The sequence below is a fragment of the Zophobas morio genome, unplaced genomic scaffold (genome assembly GCF_036711695.1).
Source record: "Zophobas morio isolate AGI-343-1 ecotype UQ-CSIRO unplaced genomic scaffold, CSIRO_AGI_Zmor_V1 ptg000002l, whole genome shotgun sequence".
In the NCBI taxonomy this organism is placed as follows: Eukaryota; Metazoa; Arthropoda; class Insecta; order Coleoptera; family Tenebrionidae; genus Zophobas; species Zophobas morio.
Window position 1 is genome coordinate 19,811,219 of NW_026972107.1, and position 19,515 is coordinate 19,830,733.

General features: G+C 34.1%; 1 protein-coding gene across 1 annotated transcript in view; it reads left to right on the forward strand.

Annotated features, from left to right (window-relative positions):
- Nucleotides 1-2,195: 2,195 nt before the first annotated feature.
- LOC135129967 (ubiquitin-like protein 3) overlaps nucleotides 2,196-19,515 on the forward strand; it is a 44,519-nt gene continuing 27,199 nt past the window's right edge. The window contains exon 1 of the mRNA XM_064057240.1: nucleotides 2,196-2,651. Coding sequence (XP_063913310.1) covers nucleotides 2,622-2,651 — 30 coding nt within the window. The 5' untranslated portion in view covers nucleotides 2,196-2,621. The remainder of the gene's footprint in view (nucleotides 2,652-19,515) is intronic.

A 19,515-nucleotide genomic window follows, 5' to 3' on the forward strand; every position in this document is an offset into this window, starting at 1 on the left:
AATGAAAGAACCTACTTGAAACCACAAAGTAGTGTCAATTTCGCCTTACGGAAAAGAAAACCGACATTTGCTAGTGGGACCTATTTTACTCCAGCGAAAATCGTGTGTTTAATCATAAATAGATCTGTTGCGCACCGTGGTAAAAAAAAATGCAAGTGGTCCTAATTCCACAGGATAGTTGCCTGTAGGCTAACTGAGAAGCAAAGGTCAGTCGAGCGCGGCGTTTAAAAAAATTTGCATATAAATTTAAGAATCAATACCATAAACAGTTATTGTTTGCCATTATAGTTTATGTGGGTGTTACTTGGTTTAAAATAAATTAGTACTGGTGGAAATAATCTCCGAGCGATAATTGATATAAATAATAATTAGATTTTTTGCGTACAGTTAGAATGACAGAGCTTATTATGGTCCCAATAAGTAATCTCTTTCGCTCCATGGAATCGAAAAAACGACAGTTGATAACTGTTACAGCTTAAGTTAGTCAATGTTTTTATCATTCTTAAAGCCCATATATCATATATGAATGGCAACAAAATTTAACAAAAATTTGAGACAAAGTAGAGATAGAAGCAAACAACAAGCCTGCATTTTTGTATTCTCGAACTATAGAACGATAAGTAAGAAACATGTAACTACATTTGAACCTGCATATTCAAATTCTAGTATCACATAACGATATGTCATATAAATAAAACATATGTTTCTTAAATATGTTATTCACACATTAATTAATCTATAGTTTCGTTATCCGGACTGGCAACACAATAAAAATATAGGGTAATAAAATATTATCCTATATTGTCAAATATCCTATGGAATGAAAATTTAACAATCATAAACTTAGTGTATGAGTACATCAAACATAAATTCAAATTTAAGGAAATGTGGAGGAAAAAATAATAATTATATATAATTATATATTATTAGTTTATAAAAGTACTATTAAATTAATAATGCAGTTATACATCATGCAATCAAATTTAACAAATGAAGTGACAATCAGACTCTAAAGTTAGTGTAGCCTTAAATACGTATTTAACAAAACATTTTTTAGTGAACATTTCAGTGAATTTAATACTTTTTTGCAATAACAAATAGATACTACGTGATTATTAATGTTAGCATGTCAGTTTGCAATTGTCAATTTTGATAGAAGTGCACATAGCAAACGTGATTAGAAGATGGCAACTACTAGAGATCATACAATTTGAAATATGTCACCAACTTGACAAAACAATGACAAATATTAATAGTCACTTGATATAGTCATGGCAAATAGCAGTGGCAGATCTAACTTTTAAAACCACCATAGAATTGCTATGAAAGTAGGGACTTCTGTGAAATAATATTTATTATCCTTCTGTTTATGAATAAATAAGACAGAGTACTAAGGACTGGTAAACCTGCTTTTATTATCCACCACAGTTTACATGTTATAAAAATTTAGACCATGGGCTAGGGAAGAATAACGGATAATTTCCGCTGCAGTTTACACGTACCCGACAAATTTTCAGTTTGATTCAACTAGACGGCCAATAAACATTGTTGGACACAAGTTAATATTTTAATGGTGACTTTGAAGTATGTGCTGTTTTAAATTTCTCCGCGCCCTAGTCCAACATTCACTTTGCAACTTTGCACTTTTCATTTTTAAAAAGAACTTTGCGACAATTTATAAGGGTAGACATAACAAAAATTAACAATTACTTGTAAAGTTCTTAGAAGTTTCACTTTTCATTTTACTTTGTATTTACGAAATAAAATTCGCATGGTGGAACCCAAAGTCAGTTTCAAAAGTTAAAAGAGGAAAGTTGCAAAGTGAATGATTGAATACAGCCCGCAAATGTCTTGTTAAATAAATTCAGCGATAATTAATTTTCGTACCTCACTAAAAAAACTTTTTTCTTCAGAAACTGTTGAAGACTGTCACATTTTACTACATATATTCATAACATAAATACGCATTTTGGGCTTTAGATACCCCACATCCGCCTTATTAATTGCAGCCAGAAGTGTTCCCCTTTTAAAAATAATGAACATCGACGCCACTGGATTGTGTCCCTCATGTAAAACAATAAAAAATCATCTGGCACCTGTCATTCGAAAAGTAGCTTTCGTGTTCTTTAATTATTCGGGCAAATGCTTCAAGTAACGAACGATTAATTAATATTGTACAAGGGGTAATTTTGTCATGAATTATTTCACCTGTGTCCTTGCGGTGAAGCTCCGAACAGGTGCTCATGTCCGTAGTTCCTGGTAGATGTCGCTAGTACACTGCGGGTTGCGTCAAAACAAGCAGTTGCAAGTTGCACGAAGAACAGTTCAGCTGGTTGTGTCAGCGCAGTCGCGTAGAAAGGTGGCTTGGAAAAGTTGTACTGCATTGTTAGGACCTCGGAGGTCGTTTCTCTGTGTTTCCTTTGGTGCTGGTGTTGTGTAAAACCCAATTACAAAATCCGTGCGCCGACCATTCCACCCATTATGGATAGCTAAAACCATCACCAGTGCAACACCCAACAGCTTCATGTCTGGCCATGGAGTAGTGTTGTGACCGTCGAATAAATTGCTCAATCCCATCGAATCCGCGGATTTAGGATAGCAGTCGAACCGAGGGCTAAACCATGTCCGGAAGGCATATTCCAGCTGATAAGGTAATCGTCTTTCGAAACCGCACCCTTCCTGTTCGTGTGTGTTAGACTGTGAAGACATAAGGCGACCTAGTTTGCGATTTTCACCCCATTTTTCGGTAAAGGGCGCCTTTGTATCTCCAGAGTTCGCCACCCACGCAAACCCATCACCTGACCCCGGGCCCCCATTGTGTCTTTGTGTGTGGCTTTCACAAATCATGGAGAAGTAATCGCATTTGCCACCCGCTGCTCATTAGAAAGTTGGCCGAAACCAACCAAAACAACAAACAGATTATGAGAGAACGACGAGTTTTCAAAAATTTACGAGTGCATGCCGAAGAAAGTTAAATAAAACAGCGGCAAGCCACTTCCGTTCCCTTAAACCGGATTAATAATTTAAACAATTCTTCTCTGGAGAGCCACTCTGATGGCCACGGAATATTTATAGCCGAAAAAGGCTGCTCTTTAATAAAAGACCGACTGCTCAGGAAATTTCTACTTTTCTGGGGCTATTTTAAGACGTACACAATTTCCCGATATTTTCACATGTAAACACCGCTTGCTATAACCAGGAATACAACTTAGCAACACGTTGCGAACTTTACAAATAAAAGTCAACAGTAAGAATATGACTAATTGTTTTCACTAATAAGAAATCTCATAGTGGCGAAATCACAGTTCCAAAACAAACTTATTTGATTTTTTGGGTGTCTGTAACAATTTCACAGCAGTTAACAATCTGAGTAAATTACTAATGTGAAGATAGAAATAAATTTTGCAGTATAAACATTGTCCTGTACAGGTACAGGTATCACTTTCATTTATAAATTATTATTTGTGACTTTCCAACAATGCAGCTTGCCTTTTTAATTTTGCATGGCGCTTATTGTGCTAAAAATAAATTAAACATAACCATTTTATGCGCGTGCATATTAAATAAAATTAGAATTCTGACGCCGCTGCGTGAATTAATGACCCATGCGGCAAAGATCTGAAAAATGTTATGACATGAAGTTTTGAAAATGCAGAAAACACACTTCGCGAATTGAGTGAAATTTCCTCAAACTTTCTTTACTTGAAGACATGCAAAAAATGTAAGTTTAAAGGATACACACAATGTTATTAAAAATTCTTGATGAAATTCGATGAAAAAGTGATGAGTTAATATATAAAAACTGACAAAAAAACTGGGACAATTTTGTGATGACGTTTTTGGAGAGGATGAAGAGACACATTTTGATTATGGTTTTACAGTCTTCACGCACTCATCATACATTATATAAAACTGTACAACAATCAGCCCAGTAGTTCTGAAGATTATTTGTTGACTAAAATCGCCAACAAATGACGGACAGCTGGTAACGGGGGACCAATTTGTCATAAAGTAAAACTATGATTTCACAAAATATTACATGTTAGCAAATTGTTGCATTACTTCTTAAAAAATCATCATTGAGGTATAATTGAAATATACGATAATGTGACGGAAGAAGGCAAATTTTCATTCTGTCCTACATTTTCTAAAATATTTCCACATTTAACTTGATAATGACAGCGTCAAGTAAAAAGTGCAAGAGGCAAAAAACAAACTCAGACTTTGACGTTAAATCAGTTTGTTTGTTGACACAAATGTGTTCGCATGTTTATTAACATCCAAGAAGTTGAAGAACTAGCAGTAGCTTGTTTTTGTATTGAAGATAAGTAGGAAAACACGGTTCTCCAAGTCTAATTGGTTGACTTGATTGGATGACTATAAAAACACGGTATATTGAAATATCATCCTCAATTTGTAGAACTTATCGTTTTCAAAGCATTGGTTACTAGCGTTAACACAAGTGGCAGCTGTTCAATGTTTATCTGAACCGATCATTAATTTTAAATATAATTTTCTTTATTTTCGAACTAAATAACATTTTTTATGTGAAAGGAAACGATTTTTAAAATGAAATATAAATAAATAAAACGATATTGTAGAAAATGAATCACTTCCATAGCTGTTTAGCATTTGTGGTAATACAAGACCGACAAAAATAACATATACAGCTCATGTGTTTTCGTAAGGTGACGTTTGTAATGTTTAACTTCGTAGTGCTAAAATGTTGACTTTCCATTAGAACTAATATTGTACCTCGATTAACGATGTTGTGGACTTTAATTAGAGCAGTGCATCAGAACTGTAAAGATTGTACAATTAATTGTATGTTTTGAATAAATTAAACGTCACATTGTTAGAACGAATCTAGTTTCTGTTGTAATACGTAGTCGATAGGTAAACAACAGGTTTATTTGAGTATATTTTGGGTATAATAGAATAATTAAATAATTGTTCAAAAAAAATTCAAACATGGTATGTTTATTTTCGATGCCCTAGATGTAAGTAGTTCACAGTCAAGATTTTGTAAGCTATTTAAATATTTGTAATAGAAAACAAATAAGTAGTATTTTAACAGCACACACACAAATAATGTTTTAATTTTTTATACGTGTTTGAGAATTATTGATTCCAGGAGGAACAAAACTTTCTTATCATATGTATTATTTTTTGGGAGATTTTTATGTATATATTTAGTTTTTTTGACGTTTATGTTGAAGAGTACCCCAGTAAATATTTAACTTATTTTGCGAGTTGTCACACTACCGTAATTGCATGCCATTTGAAACATTCAGATTTGTAAAGAAAATATCAGAATCAATCAAATATTGTTTCTTGTTATATCTTAAAAACTATGTGTTCATATTAGGAATCATAAGTTTTTCTAGTTCTTTCGTATTACTCTGTTTTTCTACTCAGTGTTTTTGTCCAATGACAGCTATAGCGCACACTATTTATCCATAGTCCACCTATGGCTGTAGACCTTGGTCACACTGTTGTGGTCGTGTGGGGCGCGTGAAACTTTCTACATTCAAAATTGATCTTATATAACCCATTAACAGCGACTGTACCACTGCACTTAATAAATCGCCCATGGAAGAAATATAAAATATTCATTAAAATAAGTCGGTAGTGGAAGTTGCGAGGCAGAAGTGTTCTAAAGTATACTGTTTTAAAAATTTGTGTGGTGCTTCGGTCGTTCTTTTTCATTAAACATGTTCTCGTTAATATATAATTTGCTATTGGTGTGCGTATTAACAATAACTTGTTAATTTAAAGGTCTCTAGTTTTATTATTTATCACGTGTGCGGGATTCTTGGTTTGTTTTCAATTATTCAAGGCGACCATTATGCGGCACCTGCGGCAAAGCGTCGCTTCACCCTACTGTCGCCAGATCAAAGGGACCAATTACCATCAGATTCCTCTCATGACTGAAATATCGACGTTTTTTGGTAAAATACCGACGATCGTAACAATTAAACGTGACGTGTGGACACCATCTGTCCGATGACCCACTTCATTCCATGAAAAAACCATGCATTGAATTTGTTAAGTAAGAGTGCGTTAATCGCTAAACTTACAGTTGCATAATGGAAAAATCTAACGAATCCGCTAAAGCAAGTGATGGAGATAATGATAAGGAAGAGATTTGGATTACTACGATTATATTGGTGATTATTGACGGGTGAGATGTGGAGGGATTAAATCCCGGAAGTCGATTTTGTACTCACAACACCGTTAGAATCAATCCCAAGTTCGCTCTTTGGAGAATGGTCGAATTAATTGAGATGTTGGAAAATGGAGAATTAGTCAAGTGTTGCAACAATAACTCTTGGTAACTGTAAATCGAGTTTAAGAGAGGTGGATAGATTGAATACGCATGTATTGATCTTTAGGATGCTTAAAACTTGTTACGATAATTTGTTACTTTCCGTGCCTGCAAGCGTCATGTTATTAAAACGCCAGTTTTAAGAGAATTTGTTAATTATGTACGTTTTAAAAGTGTTGGATTAATAACATTAATTTTAAGAAAACCAGTTATAGATTAAATGGTGTTTGACGTCTTCTGACGTCATGTGAACAGATTTAGATAAATCTGGTGATTAATTAATATAATGCAATAATGCACAAGAATTATTTTTTATTTAATCACAATTAGAATTGAATTGATGACAGTTTGATTGTTGATCTTTGTATTTCGAAAAATTGTGATAAAAGCGGTTCGTTTTCGCCGCGATTAAACTTGCTTAAAAAATATTTATTTTCGGTATGTGTGTACAACAGTGTTAATTGCACCTGCACACCGTATGTACATAACACAAACTAAGTAACCAAACTACGATATGTTTGGTAATCTAGAAGGTTATAATTATTCTATTTGTACAATAAGTTCCATTGATTAAAAATAAACTCATGACCAACCACTAATTTTAACAATTTTTGTTTGAGAATTTAAGGTGTAATTATAGACACTTGTAACGAGATTACATTATAAGCAGTAAGTGACTCACTGATAATGGAGTGTATTATTTAAATGAATGAATCAATACTGATAAAATTGTTTGAGTGGATTTCATTTATAAAATTTACTCGGACAAGTCTCCGGTAAGACTGCCGCGTTTGATATGCAACTGATGGTTATAGAATCAATACTGTCAACTACTGTTATAACTTATTGTTGTGATGCAATGCATGTCTTTATTGTAGCTCGTAAAACCGGGGAAAACATTGTTGTCAGAGGTTACATTAAAGTGGGACTTTTCAGTTTTCAAAAAAAATCCATAATGACAGTGATAAAAATTTTAATAGACTCCTGGTTTCTTTCTTCATTATTATGTTTCAAATAATATTTCAAGTGTTTTTTTTTTAATATAAGAAAACGCAGCGAAAAACGTTGTTTTATTAATCCATGCTCGTGAGTATAATTTACATTTGACAGAGTTGTTAAAAAGCGTTAATCTTATTATACGAAATAATGAGGTTGGTTTGTACCAATCCGCGTTTTTAGCTGTCATTTAAATTTCAGGTTTATTGTAGACATACGTCACAATATTTATAAAAAATCAAGGTCCTCTTGATGGTTTTTTCAATTGAACCCCGAAACTACTTGTTGATAACATACACCATTTATTATGCTTTCCACAAATGAAGCTCTTTATTGTTAAACCGTTGTAAATGATGTTCTTTTGAAATTTATAGCATAATTACAACTTTGCAGAAAATAAAGGCCACACTTTTGGTAAAACAAAAAACATTATAAAAATGTTCATAATTTTCCATCGTAGCAGTCTTGGCTAGCTGTTTATAAGCTTTAATTACAATATACTACTTGATTTACGCTTGTCGATTCTTATACCGTAACAATGTTGATATACCAGTATATAAGTGTCTTCTTATACTGTATTCTATCTAAAGGTTTTTCAGTATTTAACAATTACTTTCGCGATCATCGTAGTAATTATATTGTAATAATCTCAATGTATTCTTTTTTTGGATTTTGTATTTTCTTATTACTTTTAATGTTCGCTTACCTTTTTCGATTTAAATAATTTGGGCTAATTTGATTTTGTCGAATTGTTACTTCCATGTGGAATAGCCATAAGTACCACTTGCACTTGAATGGAGGAAATGACGTCACTTACTTGTTAACAAAGATTCATTTTTGCCGTTGACGTAACTGTGATGCTTAGAGAACAACATTTTTATTTTATTGTTGAACACTGATATGATTATGAATGTGTCTACACACAAAAATTAGATGTTTTATGATTACCTGCGCTTTAGATTTCATCTTAATGAAATAAAGTGTCAGTAAAAATGGTCATTTAAAATCGCGTGTCGTCATGACACACCCACGAAAAATTTCTTTAAGTAAATTGCTTTGTAAATCCTCGTACCTTTTACTAAATAAATCACACAGCGTCGAAGAAAACATAATCTACCTTGACGGCACCTTCGACAGAACTCCCTTTTGTCCGATCCTTACACGCATTCAAATGTGGACCCAAAGAGCCATCCATCTACCTGAGCGCAAGCTTTGTGTACAAATTCGATACAAGGTATGGTGTGACCTGGGTGGTGAACAAAAGGATGGAATTTTAAATTCGTCCGTCTGACGAATTGGAATCGGCGTTACGGAAACGGTAGAATCGCTAAACTCTGGCAATTATGCAAATCATTTGGCGGCGCATAGAAAAGCAACCTGTTAATTACTCTCGCTTCATGTAAGATTTATTTGACCGTGTTGTATAGCACAGGCTGCCCGATGGGTATTTATGGTCGAGCTGTACCTCCTCAGCTCCATAGAAAGCTGAATCCGAACGAATCTACGATGGGTTTTCATAGTGCCGCATCAAACAATATCTTTTGCTCGTGGATGAGATGAATCGCGTTTTCTGTCGATCTCGGGTGGAAACGAGCGAAATATTAATTTAATTGCCTTCGCGTTGAAAGCTTCTAAGATTATTCGTCTCGCGTTTTGAAGCTTTAGCCGGAGCTAAATAGAAACAGAAGAGGTTGTGAAGGTCAACGACATCGCAGGCCAAATTCGAACCCTTTTTACCACAAACATTTGCATTCGTTGCACAATTTCCTTGATTACAAGGTAAGAGGCGTCCGGTGGCATCGTTCGGGGGCAGGAGTTGCACCCTAATAAATTTGGTTGCAGCAGGTGGCATTAACTGCACATCCACACGAAGGTCCTTCATCTGTTCTTGATTTTTATTTTCAGACGCTTTTCGAACCGCCAATGCCACAAAAATTAGATTCCGCAATGGGAGCGGATGTGGTCGCGTCGAAAGCGAAAAAAGATCTTTGCTTCGTAATGAAAAACCGTCTTGATTCACTCTAGTAGGTATTAATAGTTTAATGGCCGTGCATTGTACATGTTACTGACTTGATGACAGATGTGTTGAATACAAAGAGAATCGATGGCTCCAAATTTTTTGAATTCTGTATCGGATCCTCTATTCTGTGTTTATTTTTGTGATTTCGTACGTCAAACAAGTTCTGGCGAGATTTCGGCAGTATCTTATTGTGTTCTAAACTTGCGGAGAATGAGAAGTGGGATAGGGGTGTTTTTGTTAAAGCAGTAGAGTAGGCAACTGAAAGCACAATACATGAATGTGGAACAACGAGTCTTGTTTCTGAAAGTTCTGTAGCTTTTTTATTTTCGTTTCGTCGTGCATTTGAAATACTAAATTTTTTATTCTTTGCAAGAAATCGAGAGCTTCTAGTGTATTTATGGCAAAAGTACTTGTACTCAAGCCATGAAACACTTTATAATTTTCAGAAGTTGGATATAATACACCACCCATGTATGTATCAAGAAATTTGTTACAGGTTTTAGTATAGTTATTTTCAATTCTTTACCACACGTCTCCGGTTATTCTAATTTATTTTTTACATTTCTATTCGTGAAATGTCAGAAATGTTAAAACTATTTTAGACCTGCGTCAATCCAAAAAAGGCAACATGCGTAGGGAAAATTATGTAACACGATATGAGCAAGAAGATATTCGAAACGCAAGCTGATTTGTAATGTACTGCTTTTCACTTTTATTTAGAAAAGAACTAGAAAAATTAATGAAATACAATTAGTTATACCACGCTTGACAAACCATACTATAAAAACGCTAGTATTCTAGTGCGTAGATCAAAATATTATTTGTTATTGTAATTATCTATTTGTTGAATTAATCATCGAGTTCTTGTAAATATTAATGAATTAGTCTCAGAGTTAATTGTTTCATTTAATGTTTTTTGTGGTTGTGTTTAACCATTTAGCCGGATATTCATAAGTGTTTTATTTGTATGCTTTTTATATTTTGTACAAATATTTAACTGCATTTACAAGAAATACTTCACTAAAACATTTTTTGTATATTTCAGTTTCCGTTCAGTTTATTTAATACTGCCAGAATTGAGATGATTTGTTCTAATTTAAGAGGTTTTAAATTTTTGCTTTTCGCTCCTGTTTTAAAATGATTTTGTCTAATGAACAGAGTCAGCATAATCTGCATTTTGCATGCACCATTGACGTATGTGTTAACTATTAATGTGAAACCAAACCCAATTCAAACGATTGACACTAATTCATTTTGTGGATGTTAACTAATGTGGCATATTCCAGATTACTTTTACAAATTTTTGACGAATTTTGTCGATACAATTTATTATGTTAATTTTAAAAGTGCACAATCTTAAATAAAAAAATAGTTTTATAAAAAATACAGGGATGATAGGACAGTGTAAGTGTCGGTGACGGTCCGGAGTTTCGCCGATGTCGCGTGAGGGTGGCGTACCTCAGTGTCAAGCCCTCGGCCGACTAGTGATTCTAAAAACAAACTCGTCTGGCTGACCTAGGGTACCGAGGGTGGTGCCTTCAGTCGGGAGCGGCGGTGCTCGGGCGCCAAGGTGGTCAAATTTTGTCGATACAGCACATTTTGTGGGGTTTCAAAATCATTTCGTCAAAATCTGAGATGGTAAGGTTCACATGGAGTGACCCTTATCCTAAAAAGTTCATTAGTGTAATATAAAATTAATTAAGAATAAAAGGCTGTTTACAAAAGATACAAAACCTCCGGACATTTGATCATTATCTTCAGTTTTGTGATCCAAAGAACAAATCCGAGGAAGCTATCGGTGTTTATAAATAAATTCTGTTGTTTTAGAATAAAAAAAGTATTCTTCTTGCTTAGAGTCGGTTCTTCAAATTGTCTGTTAGGTTATACTTTTAGTCGCAAATTCTTGTTACGAAAAAGAGTCAACCATTGTATGTGCCTAAAAATATAAATACACCATAAAGTCAGTGTAATGTTTAAAGAAACTATATTTAATGGGCAACGACAATTTTTTCTCTAACTAGATCTGTTACATGGTTTATTTCATTACCAAGACAATATTATTAACTCATTAAAAATAGTTATTTGATAGTATAAATAACGATCGATTTAAAGTAAATTGTTTTGTTATGACATTATTGGATCAATGCGGTTTTAGATACAATAGTATTTGTTTGGTGAAATGCATATTGTTAAAATAAATGTCTCTATATATGTATTAAGTAATTATTGTAATATCGGGAATTCCATTGGGATCCCAACTAGATCCACTGCTATTTCCTTTTGGTTTATAAATAATCGAATAACTGACAAACTTGCTGATCGTTTAAATTTGTTGTATATAATATAATTGATACTTGATGAAATACATGTTCAAAATATTGTATGGGTGTGGTGATATGAAACTGATTAGATTAAAATATAATTGTTTGTTTTTCAATAAACGCTATTTAGTTGCGGTCACTACTTTTGTGGGAGTTTTGGACCTGTTTCGCTTATTTTGCCTGGAATTTATCATCAAAAAACGGAGGTTAAGTGTTCTTTCCATAAGGATTTCATTAGCAGACCGCTTAGGTCTCTCGGACTTAATTTGATGACTCACAGAATGTGATCTGAGAGACATTTCCGGCCTATAGTAGTAACTTTACCTACACATCTATTAATTATGTATAATATCTTTTCGTGAAGGACAGATTTATGTGTTTTGCACATTCCCAAATTTATACGTTATTTATCCAATTTTCTACCTATCCAATATCTTCCGGCTGTCAATTTTAAAAATTCAGTAGCACGATATACGTATTGAGTCCCCCTGGTAAAATAAAAATAACTAAGTGTTACCAAAACAGCATTTAGTGTCTTTAAATTTAATTTCAATGTATTCGTTCCCACACTTATTGCCTTGTTACACATTCTATTAGCTTCGGAACACCTAAGTTATAGACGTTAGCGGTGCCTTCGTTCATGACTTTTAATATCCCTTTTCTTAGTTTCGCAAACAGTAATTCAAACGTTGAAATGGTTTTTCCCTGCAATTATTCTTAAAGTTCAAGAGTAACATTTTCGACGACGTTTTTTAAATTATTCAGTAATTAAATATTTATGTATGATACATCCTAAACATTGTCATGTTAAAATTTTAAAATATGTAGTTGATCTTGTTTACTTTACTTCATTGCCTATTGAGTTATTAACTACATTACATAACACTGTTACAAAAATGTGAATTGTATGTATTTGAAAACTGTGTATACACAGGATTGATTATTCACATTTAGAACTAAAAGATCTATTTCAGTTTCAAGGTATATGAAATAATGTGCCTACTATTGTATCTTCTATTGATCGCATTAACATACCAAAGTCTTTTTAATATCAATCGTATGAGCTATTTTACAGTCTAGACTGTAGTCCTTTCACTGTATTTCTATTATTTCTCGGTATTTATTGTTGAGCTTTTCTGAGATCGGCATAACGTTTGCAATTAAACTGTCCAACTAAATACGAGAATAATAAATATCTAAAAGACTTTATCGTGTATCGCTGACAGAATCTGAATAATTGCTATCGACATTGATTGTTGGGTCGACGTGTTTCAAAGAAGGGTTTGGCTCATCAACAAGTTAATGTATGACCTACAGTATTTATATTATAATAAATTCATAGTTGTATAATGGCGCTCTAGAAACAAACAGTTTTTGCACTTTATACACTTAAATGTTGAAGAGACCGTAAAACAAGGAAAAAGTTAACAAGGTCCTTAACTTCCTTCTTGTTAACGAGAACCGCGTCTTACCTGAATTTCAGACTTCGTCAACCGTGTGTCAGACACTTGTTTGTACAATGTGCTCATTTAAGCAGAATTTAACTGTACTTTCTCTAGCGGATGCGTTAATTATAACAGTAACGTTAGTATTATCCTCTGTAATAATACACGTCGTCCAAAGTTGAGCGTATTGTAAAAAATTACTCATGAATTATAAGCAACTTGCGTCACGATCCTCACAAATTTCCTCACCACCCTCAATTATTAACACCCAAGGATCGATCCTTGAAGTTGCAGTCGTGTTAAATAAGGAGAGGAAAAACTCCCACAATTGAAGACAAAAGCCCAACGTATCAAAAGATAAGGCAAATGTGCTACGATGTTACGTCTAGTTTATAACTACTGTTTTGATAACAGTTATCGTTGCGTCATTGTCGACGAGATTCCGTGACTCTGGCGAAAGTTTCGACTTTTGTGCCCCTGCGTAAACAACACAAAATACCCTCTTGGAAGCCGGCAAACAGTCAAATTTCCATGCGCCCCAGGTTATCCGTGTTCGGATAGCAACAACGTTCTGATTAAGCTGATAATGCACGGGTCGAATACTTCTGAAGAGCTGGGGGCCATCACGAAATCAACAATTCTTGTCCGAGGCACAATTCTTGGGAAATGTGTCTTGGGCAATCACTATAAAAATGAAGGAAACTTTCTGTTTTGTTGCGGAATATAGTCTGATTTCATCATAGGAGTCTTCCAGTTCTACTCGATCACAACCAATCCATCAAGGATTCGTACTTGTACGAGTTGACACAATAAGGAAGTGTTTATTTTTAGATGCGGCCGTGGGATATCCCAATTACACGTAAAACGGTATTTCTTAGTTCGTACGGATGTAAAGTGGGCGACAAATGCATCGAAACCAGAGCTGGCTTTCATGTTTTTATTGCCATGCGTTCTAGTTTGTGGAGGAAAAATATGGTAAAATGCCAACTGGGACTAGCGCTAATTCTCTTTTGAACTGTGTGTTATGTTTTCGTTTAGTCTGACGGCTGGCAGCACAAGAGTGGAGGTGAATTTTGCTAACGAGACAAATTATCCAAGCAGACGAGAAATCGAACAATTTCGGTTTACGGCAAAAACGTATTCACGGTTGAAAGATACGCTTTTATTTGGTGGTTTTCTTTACGACCCAGTTAACTTACGTCAATAGAAAATTTAAGCGAAGCAAGAGTGGTAGATTTTGAATACAGGTAGATCTTTGGGACAGCAAGATCCTCCACTTGGGAACTTCAGAGAAGAACCCATAAATAATCTCATGCCAATGTTTTCGTCATTCGAATAAATAAATTGTACTTGCTAGAGTATAACGAATTTTTAATATTATTATATTCTTTAGTAATCTACAAACTGAGCTGCGACTTTTAAAATAATTTATTGGCACCTACACATACGTCTTTTGTGGTAAACTCGTTTTGGGTAACATCAAATCGTAATGATGCATTTACATAATGTATATTGGTTCCAATGACGTGACCATTTAGATCTTTCAAAGTAGTTTTCTATCTTATTAAGGCCCATAAAACCGAGTTTTGGTTGTTGTTCTTAGAATAATTGTTAATATCGTACTACATCCGCGTGTATTAACAATCTAGCACGCCATTAATTTTTTTTTAATTAATTTTCATCAATATGCTTTTGTCTTCTTGGTATAATTAACTTGCGGTTGCATACGTTGCTTCAACCGAGTCATCAGCTTCCCTATTTAACCTTCAAACTTTGTTTTAATGTTTTATTTTTTTCGGTTCACTTCGACGTATTCTTGGATACAGAATTTTTGCTCGTAATCTTACTTTACATGTAGGCTTTTATGGCCGTTTTTTTATTTTTCGAACCCAAGTTAGATCATTTTGTCGAATGTTTCATTTCATGTTTTCCAAGTTTTTTTAAAGTTTGTACAATACGAAATTATCGGTATCCCGTTTCCATCTCGCTGTCGTCAGTTTATTGGCGATTTGACCCATATCTCCATAACTACCCAATTGATTATTCTGAAATTTTAGGTGTACTTCAAGATTATCGTGTAGATGATAAAAGCTTGTCTATTCATCTCCACCAAAAAATTGATGTCATCTCAAAACTTTAGTAAGTAAATCTAATCTGAAAATAATATTGTGCTAATTTAGCTGTGGTTCAATACTGTTGAAATTAATATTGTAAAATGAAATTTGTCCTAGAACCTACATAACGGAGCCCATGGACCATGCACTTCTATCTATCTGTTTTTCGTCTCCAGAAATTTGATAGCGTCACAAAAAAGTATATACATAATATTGTTTATTAAAAAAATGTATGTAACATTAAACAATCGACATTAAAACGAAGAACTTTTGTTTCATAACATGCTTAAAGGGATCGCCATTTACATGACGGTGTTGAACAAATATGTAAATTTTTCATTAGTCTTATATCATAGAAATCAAAACTGATTCAAGCTTCACCAGAAAGCTGATTTATTTACATAACGAAAGGTGTTATGAAAAAACTGGTTTTATTTTATAAAGTTTTTTTTTTACAGGAAATGTTTATGAAAAAATACGGTCTAACATGCATGGGGTATTGTATCACGCTTCAGAGAGAGAAGGGGGTACTGTTTAAACTCTTCAGACTAATATTTTTTAGTATCAGATTACGTCTGCATGTTTTAAAACTTGCTAGGCCGTTAATCTTTTTTATACTTTTTCATCAATATGTATTTTTGCCTTCTTAGTATAATTAACTTGCGGTTGTATATATTTATTAGCCCAGTCACCAACGTCCTCATTTAACCTTCAAATTTTTTTAGGGTTAGAAATGTTGGGTACATTTTGATGTATTCTTACCAACTGAATTTTTCCCAATTTCGACTCTTAACTGTGTAGGTTATAAAGAAATGCTTCAGATAGACGGTTTTTTTCCAACAAAATAAACATGATTTATATTTATCAGAAACTGCGGATAATATTGTACTAGAGCTTTGTAAATCTTTGTATTAAGAGATTTTCGCACAAGTTTTGAAAATACATGTGATCTTTTATAAAATCGATTTATAATAATATTATCTTCAATTCTTTTTTCTCAATGATTCAGTTTAGTTTTGGGTTTGAAATATTGAATCCAATTTAGGAGGAGTCAGTTGCGAAGTGGACCATCGAGACACAAAAATGGGATCATAAAAATAAATGAATTCGATTATTCTCTTAATGGCTATAAAAAAGCAACGTAAGGCGAGGAGTAGATATATGCACGTTTCACCAGTCGTTCTAAATTGATAGATTTAGATTGATAGAGATGTATTACAAAGCTGCAACAACAGTTGAGTCACTTCGATTGCCAGAATAATATAAATTTCAATGTCTTTTTTTCTCCAGGGTTATACTATGTTGTAATGTATAAAGAGTACCTGTTTCATCTGGTCGGATATACATAATTATTTTTCAATTTATTTAATTTAGCTTTACTGCTTGCACAATGTTCAAGAAACATCAAGTGGAATATGGTTGGAGAAAGCGAGAGCCACATACGTACACAGAGACAGATCCAGAGAGAGAGAACGCGACAGCAGAGCGAGAACTAGAGCTAAAGAACGCATAAACGTGCTGGCGAAGCCTGAAAACGTGAAGATTTGTTGACATTTCCATGTCCAAAATCTAGCCTCTATGTAATAATAAGTACAGTTTTAAAGTCGGTATTGTCGAAACGAAGGTAACAGTGGTTATGGCTGAGTTATCAATTAGTGAAAGTGTCCATAACGGAAATAAAGGTGAGGTGGACACGTGCGTCATCGTCTTCTCTCCGTTTGATTTATCAATAAACAGAATTCAACCTTGTTTCACCATCATAAAATTAAATTTACACGAGGCTGGTCGAAAATAGAGCGGTAACATTTCCGTGAAAGTGGCGTTTTTGAAGCATAGAGACAGACGAAAGATCGGCCGAGATAAGGAACACATTCTGCGTGTTACATCCATCGATTCTTTTGTTATTTTAAATTACGGTTCAAAGAATCTTTCTCCTCCTTGGAAAACGTCTGCCCTTCGCCTCCGCCAGTTTTAGATGTGGGTTTTAAGGTTAGGGCGAGACATTTCGGTGCCAGATCGATAGATGGCGATGACAATATGCAGGTTTTTTATTGGTCGATGCGGGTAATAACGTCATGGTAGATTAAGCAATCTGGTTAACTGAATCAGCTGTTCGAGATTCAAATAGGGGTCGCGTTTCTTATCACACGGCAGCAGCCAGTGAATAATTCACGAAACGGGATTTTCGCCCAAGGCTGCAAAGACGTAATAGCATAACCAATAAACCAAGGTCTGTGTAATTTTTAAAGGTCGCGTATTTGGGCGTTCAATTCGCACCATCATGCGATCGATGGTCGTAGAGGGTTTTTGGACGTGTGCCAAACAAATAAAATGGAACTAGCCACCGCTGCGGCGCCTACGAAAAATCGAGCAATTCTTGCCAATTTGACACGGATTAGACGTAGTCAAATTAACTCTCATCTTATATTAAATGCCGTCGGGGTGGTGCGAACGTGACGCGAATTTAATCGACTCATAATTCCGGGGAGCGGGAGTTTATTGCAGGCGGACTACAAAAAATTCGACTTTGGCAAGGTTTTTAATGAAACGAGGTCGTTACCTTAAACTTAGCCTTGTCAAGGTTTTTTTTCATTACAAGCAATGTGATTTTTGAAGGAGGCGCGGTTTAAAACGACCTCTTGACATTGGCTTCTCTTTAACAGCTGCCGAGTCCATTCCGGGAGCATCGCTGCAAGTGCAGAGTGCAGAGGCAGCATGTATTGTGGAACAGTATCTAATTGAATTTGGATGTACACGTTTTATTAAAGAAGACAAGATGCATAGTGTAAACAGTTCTGTCGTCTTGAAGCATCTGGGTTATTAATCGGGTTTTCACAGTCTGAAGACTGAGAGTGGCAAACTGGAATGGAGAAAATGTTACATTCAATTAAAAAAAAAGTGGTATTTGCGTAGTTGGTCTCAATTATGTAAAACTGAATTTGAATATTTCTCGACACGTGAAATCAGGTTATGGAAACGCCGGTATAAATCGAAATAGATAAAGTAGCACATAACAGGAATAATTATGATAGAAGGTCAAAAGTCGTAAGGCAGTTATTAAGTCGTAAGTGTTACGATGCCGTGAACTTACATTTGAGAGCAATGTAATCACAAATTCCAGGAACTGTTTATTTCAGTTACTAAGGCTACTAAAAAAAAATAGGAAATTTTCGTAATATATACTTAATACTTCTGGGTCTAAGGCTAGTTAGGTGATATATTTCCGTTCATAAACACTCCACACAGCATCACTGATAATAATAATTCTGTCATGGTGTTCAAAAAACAACGTAGTCCATGTAAGAATATCACTGGTCTGCAACTAAAAATCATCAAATAAAACAAACAAAAAATAGGACTTTAATAAGTTGGACTTTCTGGTTCACAAGTTTGTAAATCGTTTTCATCGAGACGATAAACATGACTATAATAATATGCGTTCATGATTTAGAAATATTCGAATCAATACTTTTTGGACAAAAAGGTGACCATGTCAACGAATTATTCCGTGTATTTTACCGATGTTTATGGTTAACTGATGACTCATTAATTGAATTTTATATCCTTGCGAAAACGATAATGGTTTATTTGGTGTAAATATCTTATCTTGTAGGATTTTCTGATTATAAATACACATTTTGAAAAAGTGTGTCTCCACAATAAAAAAAATACTTTAAGGGTATATTATTTTGTACAAAATAGTACGAAAATAAGATAATAATGATATCGCGAATATTTTTCATTAAAAAACTAGCATCCATGACGCCATTACTGTGACGTTACGTTAACTAAAAACTTCAGTTTCATTTCTGATTTTTTTATGCCATTTCGTCTGTATATGATTAATAAAAGATTGTTGTAACTATGTAATACATATATTTGATACAAAGTGAACATATTCCATGTTATGTGTGTGTTTTTTACAAATATGCCACACACATATGTATGCGTATTTAGAATATTTTGTTCCAAAATCGTGTATATAATTACGGATTCTATTTATAACTAATAGATATTGTTGTGATAGTATCTAAACGTTTTGAGTTTTCTTCAATGACAACGATTACGGAAATATCGATTCCCTAAAGCCTTCCTCATTCTAATAAGTTACAGACATAGTCTGCGTTTCAGTAACTAATAAATAACTTTAGGCAAAGCTATGAGCGGATTTATCGAAATTCGTGTAACACGCAGGGTGTACTATCCTTTGTTATCAGCGGGAAAAGATCTATTATTTTGTAACATAAAAACTGTTTTTTGTACGACGTTTCGAAAAAAAAAGTTTTTTTTA